Source organism: Clinocottus analis, unplaced genomic scaffold (genome assembly GCF_023055335.1).
Source record: "Clinocottus analis isolate CAN_PGR_092001 unplaced genomic scaffold, fCliAna1.0.p SCAF_21, whole genome shotgun sequence".
In the NCBI taxonomy this organism is placed as follows: Eukaryota; Metazoa; Chordata; class Actinopteri; order Perciformes; family Cottidae; genus Clinocottus; species Clinocottus analis.
Window position 1 is genome coordinate 5,684,530 of NW_027175943.1, and position 23,763 is coordinate 5,708,292.

Below are 23,763 nucleotides of genomic sequence, written 5' to 3' on the forward strand. Positions count from 1 at the left end.
AATTAAAATTCAAAATACTTAGTGTTGCTTGTGTTGACTGAAAATGCATCACGAAACATGGGTTGCTTTGATCATATTTGTGTCTGCTTTGTATTTAAAGATGAGTCTTTGGTTGTAGTTTTCATGGAGGTGGATGATGTTATAAACCTTGAACAGCATGTTTTAGCCACAAGGGGGCAGTAGAAACAAACACAACGCTGACGTCACCTTTTTAAGTGGATTTGTTGTTTACAAATAGTCTTCCTTATTTACACATCCAGCAGAGCGGGAGCAACATCAATATTTATTCATAGGTTTATGGATTTAAGTCTGTGAGTGACTGTTTTTGAAAACGGGAGAAACTTTAACTCAATTAAAAAACAACGTTTGCCTCTCTGTGTTTTCCAAAAAGGGAGTGTTTTTTTCCAAGGTAGAATGTTTCCAATCTCATATCTACTTGGACTCTCTTTATTAGGTCATGACACACTTTTTTATTACCAGTGTGCTGTAATTCAACAGATTCTTAACCCTATTTCTTTTCTTCTCTTTTTTTTTTTTTTTATATAGAAGAATCCAACGGATGTTTCCAAATAAGGACCAACAATCTGGGATGATCAGGCAACCGGAAATGCTTTGCCAGGAAGTGGTTTTAGTCCTGTTGATTGTAGGAACAGACACAACTCCCCTTTGAGTGGGAGTGTTCCCTCAGTTTTAGCTGCAACTTAGCGTTTAAACATGAGAAGCCTAACCGGGGATGAATATTGAATAAAAATGTCACAAACAATGAAAGACTGTACTAATTTTCCATGAGGATCAAAGAGGTGGATTTTCCATTAACGCTGATAAACAAGATACAGTAATACAGGAATGTATAAAGTCATAAAGAAGTTATTCATTAAAATTGTAAATTGCTCTGATTTGTCATTGTCACACTGTGCACATAAACATTGCAACCAGCCGTTGCCGCAGTGGGAAATGCAAAAAAAACTTGAACTTCGGCCCCAGTATACAAAAGGAGAACGTATCAATGCACACCCTGAAATGTTTTTCAAGGTGTGTATTCATGTATTCTCCACACACACACACACACACACATTCAGCCTTTTATTAGAGGGCGAGGAACCAGATTCATTTGTGGACGTTGTTGTTCAAAGTCAAGCTGGAAGAGACGCCCGCTTCTTTGCTTTTGGAGCAATATGAACGGCATCCTGATGTGAAGACACTTAAAGGCGCTCAACACACACAGGCCAGTCGACATTACTTTACTGTAACAATGCAAATAGTAGCTACTGCCCTATTAATGCTCCTGAACTTCAAATGTAGTAATGATAATAATATACAACTATGGAATTAAGCTATAAAAAAAACAAACAAATGGTTTGGACTTTTTGCGTAATGTTGTACTTTACAAAAAGAGACTTCTTTCACTTTGAGATGGATAAATCACTGCGAAGGTCTGTTACATTGCGAAACATTGAGAACCCACAACGTCCCGTTTGTTAGCTTCAACCTGAGTTCTCTTCTCATCACACGCCCTCGATGACAAATCACCTCGTGGAGTCCAGAAGCAAAGACTGTCGAGACTTGATCATCGCATATATCATCTATGAATAAGAAACAATTATCTTGTATTCTTATATCTTCATATCTTATCTGACTCTCCTGAATGAAATATAGTATTCTGTGTGTTTTAAAGTGTCTTTGTCTGCCTGACGGCAGGATTAGTGGAGCTCAATACCTTTACCTTTTAGTATGTTTGGGACTAAGTTATTGCATTATATAATAATCATGTAACAGCTGTGGATCATCACACCTCATTAGCAGCAATCTAAAGATTAATGTGCAGCAAATTAAATCAATGATCAATATATTTCTGGTGTCATTCCACTTCTGAAAGATGTGTTCGGTCATCAGATTTTGGATATTTTGAACAGAATCCTAACACTAACCCTATTTTCTTAATAAAGGATCCTAAAGGAGTCTCTATGTATGGATTAACAGACTACAACATGAATCTGAGATGGGACGGCTCACAGGCAACACAAAGTGTTTCCTTTTGTCCAAAGAGAAAATATAATGTTCCCTTTTCCCTTTATTTCCTTCCCTCAGTCACAACTGGAACTCTCCTTTGTGTTCATAAACATAAAAACTAAATCAGGGATGATCCCATAAACATCACTGATGAACCAATAAACGTGTGTACATTTCATGGCTACCCATCCATTTGTTGCTCAGAAAACTGAACCTGTTTTTGTCCTGATTTTGTGCGGTTAAAAGTAAATTAGTTTAAATATAGTAAGTTTTGCAGTGTAGGTTAGTTTCTTCGTTGTCTGTCGTGTGGTGCTAAAGCAGGTGTCAACACAAGACTCAACAACTTTTGACCATTTTTATAAACTTTCACAAGGTGAGAAAAGTGAGAAACAGCAAAACGTTTGTGATCAAGACTTCAATTCAATAAACTTGAGAGTTTTAGCTGCTTGATAGAATTCATAGAATGAGATTTAGTTAACCTTTAAGAGGCTCTAAGAGTGAATCGCTGGCTTTGAATAACAACATTAAGCCTGCATGCAAATCTATCAAAAATTGGCACATCACCACTCAACTAGTTGGAGGACATCAAATGCTCCTGTGCTCACGCGTACTGCTTTGTATCGGCATAAGAGCCTGAAAACATGTGTGGTGCCCTCCACAGGTGTGTGCTATCCATTGACGACCTGTGTGGTGACCACTGTGCTGTGTGTGTTTCCCTGCTGGTTGGCCCTGATCCTCCCCTCGCGATGCATCTGGCACCAGACACACGGGTAACACCAGTAGATCTTGCAGCAGTCGTCACAGCAAGAGCCCTGCAGGAGGAAGACGAGGAAGGAGAGACAGAGAGAGAGAGAGAGAGAGAGAGAGAGAGAGGGATAAATCCAAATGTTGGTAAAATGAAAGACATATTAGTCTCAAAACTATGATGTTCAGAGACTTATTTACAAAGAATATTTACAGAGCCACTGTTCCAACAGACAGATATGAAGCCACATGAGCATTAACACATCATCTTTGTGTCAAACTGGTAAATTATGTCTCCTTTTAGCTCCACCCTGGTTTCCAATCCCTGAGAAGAATATATTTTCTCTTTTTCTGCTAAAAACCTTTTTGCTGAAAACATAAACATGATTGATGAGCAGTGAATAACGAACCAGAAGGTTGTCTTGCTTTTGACTTCAATTAGTCGAAATACATTTGACGCTCAACTCGATATGAAAGCTACAGAAATTTAAAAATAAAAGTATCTGCATATTTTCTGCCCAACATATAATTAGTAATTTTCGACTAAAATAATTCATTTTCAGTCAAACTTTGTGAAATGTGTTGTATCGAACCAAATTGTGTGACGCATTCAGGAGTCGTGACACCAATAGCCCTGTTTGCTGAGAGGGAAGGCTTCATTTTAAAATATAACATAATATCAATACAACTGCTAATTTGAAGCACAAACAATCTCTCATAATGGCTGCAATTTCAGAGTGCAACAGGGCGAGACTATGAACTGTGAGTCGATGTTTGATAGATGTTTGGATCAAACCATGACTACTTCATTATTTGCATAGCGTTACCAGGGTTTGAATACACACAACGTCCTCACAACGTCCACCACCGCATTTCAGTGGTTTTGTGTTATTGTTGTACAGATGGCCTCTGACTGAGGCAAACAGAGTTTTCATGGTTTTGCATAAAGCAGCTCACGTGAACGCAGCCTTGGAAAATGGAGAATGAGCGCCGCGGTATTTAGTTTGCGAATGACGCCACAATTGTAGATGCCACCAAATCCTCCACACTGCCTCTTATGATTTTGTAGTATTTGGGGAGAGGAAATTGAGGAAGTGTTGCCTGTCACAGCTGCACACAGCTGCACCAGAGGTAACCACCTTGTGGTGGTTACCCCTGGTTACAATTCCTGTACAGGAACTTCCCCACTTTCAGTGACATGCTGCACTCTTACTACTGATATTAAACTACCCCACTCTTTACCTTTCTGTTTCTTGAATTAAAACTCTTCAATCTTTCCATGGAAAAAACGGAATTCACCTCCACGGTCAAAGGCAGATTTTCCAAAATCACAAACACCTAAATTATCAAAATGTTCACTCACATGTAGGGCTACCTATCAGTGGTTGGCTGACAGCCCTGGATGGCTACAAGAGAGTGAAACTGACCCTTCGCTAAGCCCCGCCCCCTGCTGTTAGTCCTTAATTATTTTCATGCATCACAGTCGACACTTTAAGCGTGCACCCACTCCCTGAATGTGTAGCCCCCCATCCTCCCTGAACCGGCCTTACAGGGATGTTGTGGCGCTCTCTAAAGGAGGAGCGGAGTAGGCAGGACACCACACAGCAGAAGTCCAGCAATGGCATGGCGCAGCACCAGCCGTGGTCACCGGCTGTCTGACACTGCAAGCAGGGGAAGCAAAAAAGACCGCAGCAGCCTTGAGGAGAGATAAGAATAAAAGGAACATAAGAGTTCTGACTTTTGTGTTATGCTATAGCTCACGCTTGTTTTGGGTGTCCTCTTAGATCACCAGTGTGCTGAATATTGTGGTGAAATCGTTTTACTTTTACAGCTGGAAGTTTGCTCATATTACATAAACAGGTTAGGTTGCTGCTCTCTCCTACCCCTCCCCATTGTCCTCTTACTGACCTCTCCCTCCCGTTTTCCCTTCATTCAAACCATTGATGATTTATACAAATAATAAGACAGCTGTGTTGTGTTAGAATTGTGATAATTCACATACATTTCCTCTTAGGAAGTTGTTTTGACTGGATCACTGACCAACGGTGTACGGTCTTTACAATGTCATCGCATTTCACACTCTGCCCCTAACTAGTTTTTATTGGAAAAGTTAAGTGCATACAGTCAGCTGACAACAGCATGTGATAAATTGGTGAGCACCATCATTGTTGGCATGACTTACAGCTGCCCATGTCACTGCAGCAATCGCAGAGGCCAGTGCTCCAAGACCCAGGGCTTTGGCCGCTGCTCATCACGGTCACCACCTGGGTCGGCTGCTGATGAACGGCCATGTCTGGAGGATACATAACAAAAAGGGAGAAAGAAAGGACGAAGGTGTGTTTATTGGTTCATGTCAGCGACAACAAAGACCTAGTATTGTTCACACACAACTAGCTATATCTATATGTCTGACCATGTCTTTTTGAGCAATCATTTCAATAGAAAAAACATTAAACGGGCTGTGCTGGTGGTAAAGCTACCACTGTGACTTCCCTGCATTTCAAGCTGTGCAGCCTGGGAAAGGTTGCAGCCCCTGTGCACTCATTCCACTATCAGTGATCCAAGTTAGTTTTGAAAAAGTTATATGGACGTAAACACAAAATGCTTATGTCAAAAAGTACGTTTACAGTCCTAACATCGACCCCGACCAAAACCTTTTCGAATGAACTGGAAAGCCGATGGGAAATATATAGTATTTCTGCCTCAAAGTGCTGACGTGACTTAATATGCTTGATATTTTCCTTGTTAGACATAGGTTAATGATTGATTATCTATCCATAAGCAATCTCTTTATTATTTCGTAATATATGGATCAATAGCGATAACAAATACATACAGCTAGAAGATGTTATCTTTATTGCCAAGGTGTAGTTCAGGTGTCCTTAAAATGTCTTAGTTCGTCAACAAGGAAGTGACTTGTATCTGATACCACAATCAATCAATGCAGTTAAGATAGCAGTCTGCTTTACACGTGCTTTAAGCTAGCACGGTTTGTGTAGCATTAACCTAGCTTAATGGTCATTTCTAGCTGATATTAGCTTTGTCAAGTGCGGCACTAAAGTTAGTTTGAAGTTTTAAAAACTACTTTTAAACGCTAAATGTCCTCGTGTACTTTATTTTCTGAATCATAGCGGTAATTTAAGCGTTGCGAAGTTCCTCTTTCTTTCATTCAGTCACAAATGAATCGAGGGCAGAATTTCAGAAAGTTTAAAACTAGCTAGAAATAAATAAAGACAATCATGCTGACTGTCTCCATGTGCTGACTATTTTGGACAATGCCACATGTAAGGTTCATCATTATAAATCCTTTTTTTTGAGTTTTTAATTTCCTCCAAAAAGAAACCTAATGAGATCTGTATCGCGTAGTTAGCTAACGTTACGTGAACTGGGATCAATAAGATAACCAAGCTATTCATTTGCTGTTTAGCTAACACTAATTAACTGTAATGTTTCGTTCCTTCAAGTTCAGCGTAAATTATTCACGATAACAACGCAGGGAAAGATGTGAAGTTGCCCATTGCTCGATTGAAATTGCAACATAAATGTAGCAGTCAAATCAAATATGGTGTTTTATACAAAACCATCAAATAGCACAGTCCAAACCTCACTTACAGTAATACATATAGTGTAGATTAGTTAGTTGCGTTAACCGACACCTCGTTTCCCCTTTTTTTTAAGGAACAGAAAGTAACGGGTGTCGTCCGTTAAGCGCTATTCAGATGAGTCATACACGGTCATAGCACCTTGTTCCTTATAAGCTCATGTACAAGGTCTTCAGATCCTCATTTGCCACTACAAATACGTTATATTACAATAAAATAAACCAAAGTCGCTGGCTGACATAAATTATACCTCCCATTCCACTATTACAACCTCACTACTGCCTGAGCATCAGTCAAAGACTGATAATTGTTCTATTTACGCACAAATAAAGATTTTTTTTTTTCTTGACCTGTTTTGATCCGGTTCCGTGAGCTGTGGAGATCTCGAAGGAGCGCGTGAGTGTGTGCGTGAAGTCCTGCGCGAGCTCTGGTGCTGGAGTTATGTTTCGTTTGCCAGTAATCCCTACCTCCTCCACTCCCACTCACAGGTGGAGCACGAATAAAATAATAATAGTTTAAAAAAAAAAAAAAAAAAATAGAAGTAAAGATACAGATTACTAATCTCTGTTGAACGAACAGGCAGGAGTTTGCATCTGAGGCGTTGGGGGAGATTATGTAAGCGCTTGAGGATGCAAACGAAGAATTTGCATGAGGACCAGAAACATCGCGTAGCAGACTGGCTTTGCTAAAGTACCCAACAGACCATTTAGTGCACGATCTTATTGTGTTTACAAGTGATGTTGACAATCAAACAGTTACATTTGGTAGATGCAATTTAAGTTACTTCACATTAAAAAAAAAAGGATTTAGGAATGGCTGCCATTTGATAAGTAGGATTTATATCGTCTCACTGGATCAAAGAATAAGACAAGGAAGAGGCAGTGGGTCATCTTGACATAGGAAATCATAACAATCCATCATGTGGATATTAAACCTCTCATCATTTGTTATTAACTTTTAACTTATAACTCTACTGCATAGTCATAACTCATAGTGCAACATCTAACTGGACTATCCATATGTATTAGTCGACTGGTGATGTATTATGATCAGTATAGGTGGATTATACAAAATGATAACATATTTAATCCTGCCTCTGCAATAACTCTTGTGGCTAAAAGATTTATATTCTTTCTTCTTTTTTTTTTTTGCATAGTCTTTTCAAACAGAATGATAAATGACTTAAACAAATGTGAAGCCGAGGGCATGCCTTTCTGTACACCACCTGCAGGTCTGTGGTTTGTCGAGAGGCAAAAGCAATATGTGAGTGACACGGAGGACTCAGCGCGTCCTGCTAGCGACCCTGTGAGGCTGCGGGGATCATTACACAGGAAAGGTGGGAGAAAAGTGAGAGACGAGAGCTACTCAAACATGGTTTGGTCGGACAATGGCGCCAGCTGAAAGGCCACGACATGGATACCAAACAGGTTCAGGCTCAGGGGTCCAAAAGGGTCCGGCTCCAGGAGTTGGATCCCCATTGGAAATCCCATACAGATGGTTTTAATTAATTTGCCTCCACAGGATGGTGCCGGTGTGCAAGACAACTCGACGATACTCTGAGCTGTTCTGCTCACACCATCAGGGGGCAGCACATATTTATACATAGCATACATCAGCTGTCTGTGGGTTAGTCTCTCTATCTGTGTGTGTGTGTGTGTGTGTGTGTGTGTGTGTGTGTGTGTGTGTGTGTGTGTGTGTGTGTGTGTGTGTGTGTGTGTGTGTGTATGTGTGTGTGTGAGAGGTAGTATTGAGTCAGTCTTCAGTGAGGCAGCAGTGGGAGAGGATCATGCGGCGGACAAACTCTGTTTCCCTACGACTCCCCTGGCTACTATCACCACCACCCCATCATCATCATCATCATCATCATCATCATCATCGTCGTCATCATCCGAGCCCAGTTGTGGAATAATGTCAGCGGACAACAGCACTGGATCAACGCAGGTGAGCGACTACACCTGCGTGCGCTTCTACGTGTCCACCGCGTCCTTCTCGGTGCTGCTCTTCTTCAACCTCATCATCAACTGGACCATACTGCGCGTGGAGCGGCTCCGGAGTCACGCGCGCTTCGTGCTGGTGTTCCACCTCCTGGTGTCCGCCCTGGTCCACCTGGGCATGAGCAGCGTCTTCCACTACCAGATCCACGTGGGCGCGCGGCCGGCGCGCTCCGCGTGCCTCGCCATGATCGCCGTTTTGATCAGCAGCGCCTCCAACATCCTGCTGACGCTCACGGTGATGGCTTTGGACCGCTACTTCGCAGTGTGCCACCCGATGCGCTACACCACCGCGTGCACCTCGGGCCGCTGGCCCTGGCTGCTGGGTGCGCTCACCTGGCTCGTGGCTTTGGTGATTCCCCTCAGTCTGCTCCTGCACCCGGACTCCGGGGCCCCGGAGACCGGCTATCACGGGGTGTGTGGCCGGGATCAGCTGAGGAAAGGCCGGCTGCAGAAGGTGCTGTTCATCGGTCTGTGCACGCTGCTCATACTGTACAGCTACGTGAGGATACTGGTGGAGGGCCGGCGGTTGGGGGTGGTGAATCGACGCAACCGGGCAGGGTGCAGGACGATCGCGCTGCACGGGAGCCAGCTGGCGGTTTACATCCTCCCCAACTTTGTGAACTTCGTGCTGACGGTGTTGATCGACCGGAGGCTCATCCAGCCAGAGACCAAAGAGCTGTCGGCCGTGGTTATCTTTGCTTTCTTTAGCTTGGCGCAGTGCGTTGCGCCAGTTGTTTACGGTTTGCGTAAAGAGGAACTTCTGGAGCAGTTGAGTCACAGGTTCCCCTGCTGCTCCCGATACTTGAAGAGCTTCCTCGGCTGGACTGTGCGCGCCAACTGGCCCCACACTCAACACATAACACGGTACGTGCGGCATCCATTAGAATGAGTCTTTACCTGAAACTAGGGTACCATCTTCTCTTTGGGCAAAGTGGGCATCTTTTGGGTTGCCAGGCTCTGTGCGAAATCACCCCTGCTGATAAATGATAAATCACTGATAAATGCTCATGAGTGTGAATCTCACTTTCTAGTTAGTCAACCCAAAATGAGTTACCTGGTTTAGAGTTATGAATGGAACAATAGTTAATTGTTTATGAACCATTGACTTGTCAGACAATTGTATCAAAGTGGGGTGAATGCTCCTTTGCATATTAATGAGGACGTTTGTATTATAGGGAAACATACTGTGTGTGGAAACAATGATCTATTAACTTAAATTTCCCCTTCCGCAGTTAACACTGTCACGTGAAGTGATATGAAATGACTGAACACAAATGTGGGGAATCCCTAAAATCCTAAATGAATATTTTTCTCTCTGTCTTGCACAATAAGCAATAACCGAAAGAAAAAAGATGATATGAGTGAATCTATCAGAGCCCACTTAACCTACACTGTTTTATAAACCTGGGTGTCTGTTGACTACACACACACACACACACACACACACACACACACACACACGCACTCATTCTTATGTTAAAATGCTGTTTGCACAGCTCTACATTTCGGGATATATTCTCTGTGGCACCTGTAATTGTAGCTGCTTCATAATGTGCAGACGTTACCAAACAAAGTAAATATGCACAGGCTGTTTCCTAAAATATCATAATGAATAGACAAAACAGGAAAGCCAGTAATGCTGCTGCATAACCTGCTTTGGAGATGTGATATGTTTCATCTGTGTTCATCTGAACTAAGACACTTTTCAACACTGAACATACAAAATACAATACACAAGTTAAGTCCAGACGCTAAATAAGTGTAAATTCAACGAGAAGAAAAAAGAAAACTCTTTGAAGAAGGGTGATTAATAACACGATAAGGTCACCTGATTGAAAGAACCTTGTGAAAGTTATTTGTTAAATATCACTTTGACTGCTGTTGGGCATCTGTTGCATGATATGAGGATGAAGCCAGTAATATGTTTCCATCGAAAGTGTTTTCACCACAACACCACAAAAGGGGCACATGAGCTCGTGTAATAATGCAGTTTTTTTTCTCACTCTCTTTTCCCCTTAGAGAGAGATCACTGACAGCACAGACCATCGTCTCCCTGCAGGTCTCGCAGGTCCCAGAGGAGGAAACGAGGCCGATGTCGCTCAGCAGTTCCTCACATGACTTAGACTCATTCCAAGGCGGTACGGACAATGCCTGATGGGAGGATGAGTTTCAGGATCCTGACCACAGATAAGTGGCTCAGCTCAAAGGAACCATCGGACACCACGTTCCCGGCATGGTCCTTCCTAACCGGAGAAGGCTTCGGGACCTGATGTTGCATCGTTGCCACGCCGCAAGACGTCAGCGCGTTGCTCATATTTCTGACCTTTCATCAGAGCAGCGCACATGCTGATTCCCAGTGGAGCTGCTCAGGGGCTAACAGCAGAAGATGGTTCCACCAGGAGAGGGTGGCTTTCTTATTGTACGTTTTCCTGGCTGGTCCAAGGAGTCAAGCGTCAGGTGGTCAGGTCTCTGACCTCAAGGCCACAAGGAGCCCTCCATCCTTTTGGATTGAAATGACTGGGGTGGAGGATGTATACCTCGACATATCGTCCGGTGCATGTTGTTTCCACGTGTTCTTAACCTCGTGGATATTCAAAAAATGGGAGTTCAAAGGCCACTCGAATATTTCCAGCCGCACCCTTAAAAATCAAGAGAGAGGCGGTGAAGCACGCTGGGCTTCCTCTCATTGGCTGAGAATTAGATGAGAAGACGGATCTGTGTGTGGGGACGGATGGACAACAAGGTTGTTGTTTCGAGTATCAATAAGAGCAAAATCAAAATGATCAATACCCAAACGAACGGATGTATCTTGTGGACGACAACGTTCTGGGCGCATGAACGCACAGCGGTCATCTGGTTCATTTTAGAAGAAAAAATAAATACGTTTGTTTTGACCATCAAAGGCGTTTTTCACATTTGAACTTGTGATTGAGTAATAAACAGAATAGTAAGACAAAATGCAAAATGTTTGGCGAATTCTTTGGTTGTAATTACATCTTTTCAGAGGTAAATGAATCAGGAGACACGACACATACCATCAGCTCTAAATAATAATAATATCTCGACCGAGAGAACCGAGTTAACATCTCCAAAATCTGTTGTACCTCCTGCATCCAGTGACGTCATTTGACTTGACGGCGATGGAGTTGGATGCGAGGAAGAACTACAGGCTATTTCCGCTCGCAGTCCCATAGATGTCTTCGCTTGTATCGCAAACTACGATTCCCCGCAGCGCAAAATGGCTTCCCAATGGTACGGACCACTGACCTTCATGTCTTCATGTCTACATTTGTGTTTGTGTGTCTGCGCGTGTTGCTAAACGGTTGCTGCTGACATCAACAGTTTGATTTTAGTCAGACGGGGTAACATGCCGGGGGAAGTTCTCAAGGCTGTAACCGCAGGGCACATGAGGCGCCCGCACAGCTCTCATCTTCATCTTCTCGTCTCGCACACAGCAGCAACGCTTATTAAGTCAGGTTGCATGAAGGAACAGGAGGGGGGGTTCCCGTTTTCATCTCGAGAAGCGGCACAGTCGCACCAGCAGCGATCTGGTGGCAAAGCATTTACTGGCTCTCCTCAAAGTGAGAATACTCTGGAAGAGAGAAGTGAAAGCAACGGGGCAAGTTGTTGTGTTTACAACTGAAACAGGAAGTGGTGTTTGGAAGGAAGGGGAGTAGAAATTCATTAGCAGGTCTTTTTCTCCGTTTTTGCTGAGCTTCGATGATTTATTGTTTTTAGAGGTTACTAAAAAACTTGAATGAGGAGTTTCTAGAAATGCAATCTGTGTCGTTTGGCCTGTTGAAGCCATATTCACGGTTCTGGGGACATATTGAAGAATCTTTAGAGGCAACAGTTGTATTGCGACTATATTTAAGCAGAAGTCTCACACACGGTCGGTGTAATGACAGCAGAAATAAATAAATCTTTCACTGAAGCAAGCAAGGACCAAAAAAATACACGGGTTAATAGATGCTTTATTTAGTTGCAACGGGTATGTGTTATTCAAAGTAGATCTGCACAAACGGTTGAGAGATCATTAGATATGAGACGCTTATTCAAGCACATGTTCAGTCTAAAGATCACAGACTTAAAAGTGTCACTGTACGAGTTATAAAAATGAAAGAATGTGCAGATCTAGTTTAAGCTTCAGGATTGATTTGACACAGCAGATTAGAACACCCGCAAGTGCATTTAGTGTACAATAAATTATTTCCGTGAAGTAACAGATGTGGACTTATGATGCCCGACACCTTTAGCAAAGAAAAACTTCACGTAAATGTGATGCCGTTTTGGAACAAGCAGCGCTGAGCTGCATCGTCTCTGTGAAACTTAAGTTCCAACAGGATCAGCGTCTGCACACCGGTTTCTAAGGTAGAAAGGTTTTTTGCCTCCGACATTAACGTTTCTGTTACGAGCACTGAGTGAGCTTAGCTTAGCTCACACGCAGAAAGGCATTCAAGTACATAAAAACCACACCACTATATACATTTGATCAAATCAGATACATGTAATGCAGAAACTGAAAACTTTAAAAAGACACCTGCGTTCCTAAACTAAAAATGCCAAAAACAAGATTAGTCCTGTTAACTGGCCTCCTTTGCTCAAAGTTGCCTTGGCGTATTATTTTTTGCCGTCGACAAACAAAAATGACACCAATACCTTATATTTTAATGGATTAAATGTGATCTTTAAATCCGCTACAGTCATGAAGGCCGGGATAAAAAAGTAGACGCTGCATGTAAAAAGCTCCACGCACACACGGGAGACATTCAATCAGCTGTTTCGCACACAGTCACTGTAACGTTTGTGAATTACAATTTTGTTTTCCTTTCAGATGTATTTATTTCAAGTAATTCTTATTCGCCATACATTTATTTAAAAAAAAAAAAGGTCAAATTCTAGAAGTCTTGAGTCGGCTTTAAATAAATTAGTGACAAAAAAAAAATGAACCTGTTCATAAAAGACACTGAAATTGAATAAGATAAGATGTGAATGCACCAACGCTGACGCGAGGACGGCGGTGTGCGACGGAGCGATTATGGCGCCGGCAACGTCTGAGAGAAACTTGGCAGACAGGACAGGGACCTCGGCTGGAGGTACCGACGAGTGGAGAGGAAACAGGCAGAAGTGCTGCCTCTAGAAGCCCAGAGGGTGAGGAGACACCACGCCGCCGTTCTCCACCAAGGCCGCAGAGATGGCCCGCATGTTCTTGAAGAGCTGATTGGACTGACCGGAGCGCAGCAACTTGATGTCTCCCATGATCCTTTCATGCGCCTGAGGGGGGACGAAGGGAGCGTTAGAAAACTCATCTCCAACATCGATGATCGGAATTTACCAGCTGCGTCTGAAAATAATCGAGAGCGAGAGCTTTTGCCGGCAGAGATTTGTGTGTGGAACGAAATCTTCCCTCTAAAAAACAAGTGAGTTGTGTTGAATGAATATTCATGAAACAATATTTGAGAAATCACGAAGAAGTATTTTTAAAGCCGACTTTGTCAAATGAGTCCAGCAGAACGTTTAGGATTATGTTACACAGGTTTGAGTAATAATGAATTAATTATGCAATGAATTTGTTCAAATTTTGGGGGAAGTGTTCGCTGCACACTGACGGACGCCGTGTGGTAATCTGTCACTCCCGGATTATGACTAATTTCAGTTAAAACAATCATGGGCATATGTCAATTTTCTTTTTGAATCTCTAACTATATAACTATTGAGCTTTTTAAAAAATAAAATACTACAGTCACGTTAACTAAAAGAACCCCCCTCACACAGACATTTGTGTTCACGTTTCTGGCGTTGACGTCCGGCTCTTACCTCCACACACCAGGTCTCACACAGCATCTTCTCATGCTGAGCTGAGGCGCTGCCCTGACTCAGGGAGCGTGAAGCCCTGCAAGAGAGGGGAAATAAAACACACACACTGAAAAGGTGAGACCGCATTTCTCGGTGGAATAAAAGTCGATCAGAGAGAAGGTGAGTGGGAGTGTGAAAGAGTGAAATGAGGAAACAGAGTTCTTGCTAAAAGAAAAACAAAACACACACAACACTGTTTGCATACCTGGACAGGACCACCACCATGGCGTAGAGGTCGATGGCACCGTCTGCGACTCTCTTCAGGACAAATTGTTCATCTGCAAGAAGATAAGTCACGTTAAAGAACCAAGATTTATTTTCTAGGAGAAGCATTCCCAACTTCTGAAACGACACAAATGCTAAACATGTACCAGTTGGGGATTTTTATTTTCTTCTACTCAACACCCACAGGGTTTTCTGTCTCCTTTACACACACGCTACACACTCACCAATGATCTTCTTTCCGTGTTTGATCAGCAGCTCCTCGGTGACTGCTCCAAACTGCTCGATGGCCTGAACGGTCTAGAAATAAAATAAGACGATGAATCAATAATCAAAACGGCACAAAAGCAGAAAAGTCCCAAAAGATATCATTAGTGAATTGAAGTCTTCATTTAATGCATACACTGCAAAAATTTCAATCTAAGTAAGATGAAATATCTTAAATCAAGGCATTATACGCTTGCTTTTTGATTGACAAGATATTTCTTCTTATCAGGCAGTTTTTTCCTGTTCTGTTGGCAGATAATTTGTCTTATTTCAAGTAATAGTTCCCTCATTTTATTACTTTTTTTTTCTTGTTTTTGGAAGCTGAATTTTTGCAGTGTACAGTTGAAATGATTTCCCACATGAGAACGGTTTTAACGCACCAGTTCTCCGCTCTGTGCCAGCTCAGGATGTACGGTTCCCTGCAGCGTCAGACCTGAGCTCAAACCCGCCTTTCTACAAACACAGAAAGAACATGTTGGACAAACAATAGTTTGCATAAGGATGACACAACATTTCAGTTATTATGAAGCCAGAATAAACAGTTTCCCCTCCAGAAATAAGACTTGGGCATTGTGCAAAAACATTTATACAGAGTTACTTATTTATTTTTAGTGGTGCGTTTATTCTATGTATTCATTTTTTTTAGGATACATATTTTTTCACATTCCAATTCAAAAGAATGTTTTTTTTTTAATGTAAAGTTAACTGCAACAATTATAACAATGTAGGATAAATTAGCTGCATCGATAATAAGATGAGCGTTTCGTCTGCACAGTAACGGCAGGAAGTTTTCAAATCATTAAAAGTGAAGAATACGTGTAATGTATATTGTGTGTGTGTGTTATGTGTCACAAGCAACACTCTAATAAAAAATGAAATCCAAATTTCACATCACAGGTCCTTGAAGGCAGGCATCAAATACAAACGAACAAAACCTTGAAATGTGATATTTTCACTCAGTCTGGATATCTATTAATCAGCTAACGAGCAGTTTCTGACACTTCAACACAATGAGCTTCATCATGTATTGAGGAAGTCTCCGTGTCCCTCAATCTGTACTTCAGCACTTCCTGTCCCTTAAACACCCCGAGTCAGGGTGTGAAGTGAGTGAGAGACCCAACCTTTTGGCTCTCTTGGTGATTTCTCCAGCGAGGAACCCGGCGTTGCCGATCGGGTTCTTCATGGCCTTCTGCAAGCCCTTCAACTGGTTCCCAGCGTTCTGGGGGGACAGGCAGGATTCATCAATGTCGATTGCTTAAGAGTGCCTGGAAAAAACTTCAATTCTCAAGGAGCTTGTTTGGACATTAACAACGCGGGGGTGTTGACTGCTCTACTCTTCTGCCAAAAGATGTTTCATTTTACTTGAGGATCAAAGAGTCCACATCTTTCCCCGTTGTTCCGACTATAGCACTCATGAGAGATAATATCAAAGGATTTTTATGAACACATGCCGTCTTATTAAATATATTAAAGCCGTCTAAAACCATCCGCGGCTCTGTTTTACTTTGAGGCGATAAAGAGATCGACGAGTCCCCGAGTGCTCAAGAAACAGGCGAAACACAGATCTTTGGTGTAAAGCCAGTAAAAGGAAGTTGACAAGACGTGACAAGAAGTCAGCAGCGTACAGAAATCACTTCCTCTCGAGACATGTCTGTACTTTTCCACACAGACATCATCAGATTACAAAGTCTGAGAACGACATTAACGACAATAGATGTTGGATTTTACCTGGAAGCCATTGAGGGCCACAAAGAGCCTCAGGATGTCGTTGGTGCCCTCAAAGATTCGGAAAATTCTCAGATCCCTCATCACTCGCTCCACCCCAGAGTCCTGAGGGGAAAGGGATTCAGAAAGATGACGACCTTCAACTTGTTCTCCACAGTCAAAAGTGTCTTCTTTTTTTTAAAATTAAATTCTACCCAGAAAAAAAGAAGCGGTCACATCATTTGCAATGTGGGAGGCATGAGCTGCGTTATTTACCAGAACTCGCAGACATTTTAATCTCCGATTTTCACACAAGTTAAATTTAGGTAGCGAAAACAGCAGCTGCAAACTGGAACAGAGGCAGTCTATATTTATTCCTGCGTTTTTAATGCTGCGTGTGCAAGTTGCTGTTCATATTTGTAGGACACAGACAATGTATTTTGTACAGAAGAGCAGAAATGTACAAAAATGTATCAGGCACACATCTGAGTTAAATTTCTTTTTAAATGAAACCTTGAGATTAAATCAGCAGAACTAATCTAGACTCGTGCTGATGTTCCTCCCGCTCTTTCTTCTTTATTATCGAGCAGGATGTGGGGGAGTTGTCCATCCTGTTCTGTTGTTGAAATGTTGCATCATCATATAAGTGAAATTCAGAAAACTAAACATTTCTAATTCTGCTCAAATCTTTTGTTGACATTGGAGGATTTCTTTAGGTTGTAAATTATACTTTTGAAATGCTTTTGAATTGTAAAGGTTATTTTGTCCACCCAATGCAAATGCTTAAGTGCAAAGATTGACAGCTCTGCAGTCGTTGCATTGAAATGCTGTTTTTCCCCCACTGTATTGAGAGTCTGGTCAAAGCAACATCCTTGTTGATACCTCATCTTACTCCCCCATATTGTCAGCCAGCTTATACCGGTCTATTCTTATGAACTTCCTAGTTGTTTTGTTTTTTTACCTAAAGAAAACCATAGATGTGGTAGAAGTGTTTTCTTAGCGTGAGCCTGCGCATGCAGAAACCACACTGGCAACTTCTGCCTGAACAACACACATAAATGTGTCGAGGTTGTCTCAAGTTCATACCACTTGCATTGCTGGCTTATCATGTCACAACTGATGAGTTGATTTAAATAACATTGTGCTTATTTATGCAGGGCGAAGGTAGAAATTGTGTTTTGCAGTCATGTAGTGAGCAGTGTTAAACACCACAACTCATGCCTAAAGACCAAAGTCCTCAAGTAGTTTCTGGCTTTTCTATATCCAAAAGAAGCAGCTTCTTATGGTACTTAAATATCTGTTTGACAGGCTATTAAATGCTAAAACTAACTGATAAAACCACTAGGATGTGTATTTGTCCCATGCAGCTTCTCTGTGCAGCGTGCATGGAACAGGATGTGGACTGAGCACTCACCTTCATGTAACCCATGCCACCCATAACCTGGATGCACTCGTCAGTCACGGTCCATGCCGCCTCCTGTGACAGTTCAAACAAACAAAAAAAACACACACACAGATGTTATTTGAGCTTTCGCTGCCACAAAAACACAATCGCATATCATCTTTATTCAGGAAACAAGCGACGCAACAGATTCCTCCATCTACCACCCGGAGTCTTCAGTCTTTCACAGAAAGAGGAACATCAGACATATTTTAAAAAGAAGTTGCCCAGAGAGCTAATGGGCGTAAGAAGTGAACAATCACAAGAGATAAAAAGTAGAAGCAAGAGAGTGCTTCATTTTCTTACAGCTGGTGTCAGAGACAATTATGCAATTTCAGTATGGCAGACAGGCATTATGGGAACGATGAGCCCTTTATGTCTTTATGTTTGATCAATGGAAGGAAACCTTACGGAGGCAAAGATCTTGCTGATGGCAGCTTCTATCTGGAACTCAGTTGCTCCGCTGTCCATGTTGCCGCTGATCATGTAGGCCATTGACTGCAGAAAGACACAGAAGTAGGATGTCGACATGGAACAAGTGTTAAGCACAAATACACGATAGTGCAAAGTGCAAAAGTGGTTAAATGTGTTGAGAATTTGTCCTCCAAAACAGCTTTTGAGCATTTCCTTTTTCTATTATAAAAAGGGTTTGTTTGGTACAATAATTAACAGAGGAGGTGCGTATTTATTCTGCCGTTTGAAAGTAAAAAGAGGAACAATCTCTTGATGATGAAACGCTGCTTTAGTCAAAATCAGCATCAGACATGTTCGTGAAAAAACATCGGTGATGGATGTTAATTCACTGCTTTGCATTGACAGACCTCAGTGACGTATTGCAGCATGGTCATGCGAGCCATCTTCTCCTGGATGGCGCCATAGTTGTGGATCTTGCTCCCAAACTGGGTTCTGTTGGCTGCATGATCCACCTGATGAGGCAAGAGGAAAATGGTGATCGGTAACCACAGACAGATGGGTCGAGTATGGATCCTGGATGCTTCCTCATACTACCAGACAGTACAGTGTATTTTGGGAGCAAAATGTTGTTGCCGTCTAGTTTGTGTGCATAAAGAGGACGTTTTGAAAGCCGTGACCAGCGAGCAAGCTTGTGGCGAGCCGCAAAACTTGTGTCACCAAAGAAGCAGCTCAGCGTGAACACACAGTTGCTCTGGCTGCAAAGTCTAGCCACAAGGTCTGAAGAGAAGGTTATGTAGCGAGTTAAAAACAAAAGAAGAGTTGTTGCATGTAAATATATATTGCATTTCTCTAAAAGTTCACTTTTTTGCAATTTTCCACCATTTTAACTGCATTGTTCTCTCTATTCTATGGGACTGTACTAAAGCACAAATAGCTAAATAAAGTCACTTTCATCACCAGTAGCTTCCTGGATGCGTCTTTTCATAATTTGGATAAAACAGCCTCATAGTCTACAGCTTGTATATTAATACAAGCTTTTTCAATTTAGAATGAAGGAGCTATACGTTGTACAGGTTGACACGTGTCTCAGCACATGCCTGCTGTGTCACACATTAAACTACCGCTTGTGTAACAAGCTGAATATTATGAGTTTACAAAGGTCACATTTAGGATTAGAGATTGGTATTTTTTTAACAATTCTGCTTATTGGTTCAGTTAGTTAACATTATCGGTTCTTTGAATGTATTGTGACAAAAAAGACAAGAAAAAAAAACTACATTGATTTTATATTCTTGGTTCTACACAAATAGTCTATTTTTTTTAATACATTTGTAGCTACACGATCAGTTAAGTGATAAGCTTTTTCTTATTAAGAGTATTCTTGATGGCAAACTGCATGGCATCACTAACAAGGGTATTTAGGATAGTACTTCATTATGTTCATTTTAGAAAAACCTTATTTGATGAAGCTACTAACATTACAAAATACATATTTGGTGATAGTCAGTTAAGTTACCATGTGAATGTTTGAGAAAAACAACAGAGGTGACCAGAGCACGTTTGAATCTTCAGCTCATGTAACCTCAGCAGGAAATTGCTTCGCAGAAACGAAAAAGGGAAATTTCCTACAAACCCACAACAGAGAAACTGCACGATCGAAAGAGGGGGTGTAACGCGGACAACACAGTCACAAAGGAATGCAACAGAATATCTCGTCCTCTTGCCGTCACAGTTTACTCACGGCTTTGTTGATGACTCCCTTCATGGTGCCGGAGAGGGCGGCCGCCATGCCGAAACGCCCGTTATTTAGGATGTTCATGGCCACCTTGAAGCCTTCACCCAACTCGCCCAGCAAGCAGTCAGCTGGCACTCTAACATTATCGAAATAGACCTCGGCTGTGTTGGACGCCTTGATGCCCATTTTCTTCTCGGGAGGGCCACTGTGGTAAAGAGGATGGTGGGAAAAAAAGAATACAAATGAAGAAATATACATAAGCCCAAAAAGTAACATCGGGGCCGTGTCACAGTGCTTAGCGATAAACAAACAAACAATCTAAAGAAAGAGCTCACTGTGTCACTCCTCCAAAGCTCTTCTCCACGACGAAGGCCGAGATCTTGTCCTTCATCTCCCCAGTCTTGGGATCCTTCATGGGTGTCTTGGCGAACACCGTGAAGATCTCAGCCAGACCTCCATTGCTGGCGAGAAGAAAAAAAAGCAGGCGTCCGATTAGGAAAGAGAAGCAACTTTGAGCCATTACTTGCATTGCTTGATAAATTGTACACAGACGCCTCCTTGTGGTGAAAATAATTCAGATGATGGATGCTGTGTCCTCACCTGATCCAGATCTTGCTTCCACTGAGAGTGAAGTACTCTCCGCAGGGAGACTGAAGAGCTGTGGACCTGATGGAGGCGGCATCAGAGCCACTGGCTGGTTCGGTGAGGCAGAAGGCTGCGATATTCTCACCTGGAGGGACACACACAGACAACGGAAACAGTAAAGCAGCTCTACAGTATTCCTTCACCAGATTATGTTCCTTCTCAATACATTGAATGAAATATGTATTGCATCTCCTCTCTCTATGACAGGCAGCTTTCGTAGCCGCCGCCCAATGTGGCCGTGAGGACACTTTTGATATCCAACACGTCGTACAAACAACTTCTTTTCGAGCATGACACAAACTTTACACATTGTTGGTTGGAGAAGGAGAATATAACAAGCATGATTCATTGTTATATATAGAGCTACGATTAATAGTTAATAATATAAGTCAATATGCTGATATCGTGAAATTCTTACCCGTGGCGAGCTTTGGCAGGTACTTTTCCTTCTGTGCTGGATTCCCGAAGAGCAGAATGCCCTTGAAGCCGATGGACTGGTGGGCGCCCAGAGTGATGCCGACGCCAAGGTCATAGCCGCCAACAATCTCAACCAGCCTGGCGTACTGCAACATTGAGCTCATCACATTAGACTCGTTACACTAGCCTGTCTACTAGACACAATTAATCACTATAAAATGTGGTCGATAACCACGAATGCAATCACGCAGACGCACCTGCGTGTTTGTGAGGCCGAGGCCGCCCAGGTCAGCCGGCACCTGCAGGCCGAAGGCACCCATCTCCTTCAGGCCCTCCATGGTGTGATCTTCTACCTTCTCCAAGGCATCGTTCTTGGCAGCATCGTTCACGTCCTGCCCACAGGAAGCAGAAAACAGAAGGGTGAGGGCCGAGGGTAAAGGTGTGAAGTTGTGAGCATGAGGTCATGCAAATTCACCCAAGAGATAAAAGGATATTATTGGAAATTACTTGAAAAAATTTGTCGACAGGCCCCACAAGCTCTCGGAGAAACTGCTCCTGCTCCGCATTCATGACTGCAGCAGACACAAAAGTTATTTTACTTGTACCTTTTTTCATTTTGACAGGGATTTTTAATAAAAACACTGGCATCGTTTCAAAAGGATGTGAACATAATCTCCTCAAATTTACCTGAGGGGTAGGGGAACACCTGGGCAGTCGCGATCTGCCCCTTGAAAATGTTGACAGCATATGATTTGGATTCCTGTGGAAAGTTAAGTCATTATTAAACATTTTGATGATTCCTTTTGGCACTATGGATCTGTTGATACATCCATGAGTGCTTGCTCTAAACTATACAAGGTACAATAAACAAACTTTATAGTGCTACAAGAGGTCAAACAACTCCACATGGTCCCCTTAACTCTCAAGGTGGGTTCAAAATATTGATACAGGAAACATGTATTAAACAAACAAATCAAACAATTACATAATCATAGTAACTAAGCATTAACATACAGTAGCAACTGTCGTCTTATCCACTTTAGTGTCAGTGGCACTGCCGACTGCTGACGACTTCTCCAGCACCGCCTGAAGAGAAAGAGCAAAACCGATTGAATCAGAATCAGCTTCAATGGCCATGTAAGTTTGCACATACATGGAATTTGACGCCGGTTTCACTTCGCTCTTTGTGCGTACAATAAACAAGATAAATATAAAAAAGACAAAAAAAGAAATTGAGGACAACAGTAGTCCGAAAAGTGCAGATGGAGGTGTCTGATTCATTGTTTATCGGAGTGACGGCAAGTGGAAAGAAGCTGTTCCTGTGTCTGGTGGTTTTAGAGAACAGGTTTAGAGAACAAGACACAAAATGTATGCAAATGCCAGTATTTATTGGCCAATACTTAAAAGTAATTTAAAATATTTGCATTTTATTTGTTTACAAATTTGTGATAGTCTTGTTCTTATTTAAATAACTTTCCATCTTGACTGTCAGATGACTGAATAACAGTATAATTATAATGTTGCTCATGTATAATGTTGACCAGGCGTTGTTGCCAAGCTGATAAGCTTATAAAACAAATCCTTATTTTGATTGACACTTTAGATACACTTCAGCCGAGTGTTATACTTTAATTTTGATATAGGTGTGATGCTGTAAGCCGAGTTAATTAATATAGAATTTGGGATTTATGTTTTATGACGGCCCCTTACCTGTAACCCCCTTACTTAAGAAGCGTATTAGTATAATATTAATAGCTTCTGAAGCTCGTATAACCTTGAAGATCAAGATAAGAGTTTATTAATATGTGACTGTGCAGGCCTGAACCCAGTCAGGACATCAGCAGTGTCACCCACATCCGTGGTGTCACCTTTATGACTGAGCCACGTGACCAATGAACTTTCCCCCACTTCCAGCGGGAGGGGATGCCAACGTTATGTCACCCACCGCTTTAAACCAAACAAAAACAATAGAGCGACGAATACAACGCAGAAACGAATACAATATGGGAGGGAAAGATGGATTTAAATCGTAACAACTTTCATAATGTTGCGTTTAGGCCTGTGGAGCTGTAACGTTACGTACCTCCGCAGCTTGGCTGGCGTAGAGACGGTTTTGTACAGCAACGACGGCCCCGGCATGCCGCTGACCTCTGAAGTCCAAACAACACAAAATATATATATATAAGTGAATTTAACTTGTGTTTTCTTCTCCAAGCAAAGAAAGCGATTGTTCCAGAGACTGTGTGTGTGTTCAATATTAGCGTCAAACGGTGGCGTTACATACCCGGACAGCACGGGAGGAATCCTGAGGATGGACCGAAGCAGCATCGTTTTCTTCCATGAACACAAACACACAACACGTTTATAAACAAACGGAGCAGCAAACAGAAACAAGAAAGATTAGCTAGCTGATTCGTTTCAGAGCTGCGAGGAGGTAATGTAAAGCGAGCTAACAGTTAGGTAAACGTTACGTCACGACGTTGGTTTGAGTTGCAACTTGTCCAGTTTTGATTAAAAGCACATTAAACAAGTTATAACAATGTTAACTGTGCTACTGGATATCAAGTAAATTGATATAACTCACGGTTAAACGTTGTATGTAGACACGTCAGTTGAGTCCTTACAGTAGCCCACTGCTCCTCCAAATGACCCAACAAGGAAGCTTGCCGGATGTTGTCGCGGTGCTTCATGGGATATGTATTTTTTTTTAGA

At 42.1% G+C, this 23,763-nt stretch overlaps 3 protein-coding genes across 4 annotated transcripts; 1 reads left to right on the forward strand and 2 right to left on the reverse strand.

The window, feature by feature from the left end:
- Positions 1-2,351: 2,351 nt before the first annotated feature.
- On the reverse strand, positions 2,352-6,838 carry ponzr1 (plac8 onzin related protein 1). Of its 2 annotated transcripts, none has more exons than XM_068588086.1 (4): positions 6,707-6,838; positions 4,937-5,047; positions 4,305-4,450; positions 2,352-2,822 (listed from the first exon to the last, which is right to left on the reverse strand). In XM_068588086.1, the coding sequence occupies exons 2-4, from the start codon at positions 5,043-5,045 to the stop codon at positions 2,679-2,681; spliced, it is 399 nt and encodes a 132-aa protein (XP_068444187.1). In that variant the 5' UTR covers positions 5,046-5,047; positions 6,707-6,838; the 3' UTR covers positions 2,352-2,678. The 2 variants fall into 2 exon arrangements, with proteins under 2 accessions (XP_068444187.1, XP_068444188.1); XM_068588087.1 differs by lacking the exon at positions 6,707-6,838 and adding an exon at positions 5,591-5,765.
- Positions 6,839-7,998: 1,160 nt separating this feature from the next.
- zgc:194312 (uncharacterized protein LOC794943 homolog) lies at positions 7,999-11,247 on the forward strand. Its single transcript, XM_068588090.1, has 2 exons — positions 7,999-9,214; positions 10,370-11,247. The coding sequence occupies exons 1-2, from the start codon at positions 8,265-8,267 to the stop codon at positions 10,503-10,505; spliced, it is 1,086 nt and encodes a 361-aa protein (XP_068444191.1). The 5' UTR covers positions 7,999-8,264; the 3' UTR covers positions 10,506-11,247.
- A 1,057-nt stretch (positions 11,248-12,304) lies between these two features.
- acadvl (acyl-CoA dehydrogenase very long chain) lies at positions 12,305-23,752 on the reverse strand. Its single transcript, XM_068587955.1, has 21 exons — positions 23,636-23,752; positions 23,336-23,385; positions 23,135-23,201; positions 22,066-22,137; positions 21,739-21,811; positions 21,559-21,623; positions 21,309-21,443; positions 21,053-21,197; positions 20,590-20,719; positions 20,325-20,450; positions 19,996-20,194; positions 18,662-18,766; positions 18,252-18,338; positions 17,814-17,876; positions 16,424-16,525; positions 15,817-15,914; positions 15,076-15,148; positions 14,656-14,728; positions 14,412-14,484; positions 14,168-14,243; positions 12,305-13,624 (listed from the first exon to the last, which is right to left on the reverse strand). Exons 2-21 carry the CDS (start codon positions 23,377-23,379, stop codon positions 13,487-13,489), a joined length of 1,944 nt encoding a protein of 647 aa, XP_068444056.1. The 5' UTR covers positions 23,380-23,385; positions 23,636-23,752; the 3' UTR covers positions 12,305-13,486.
- Between the last annotated feature and the right edge of the window lie 11 nt (positions 23,753-23,763).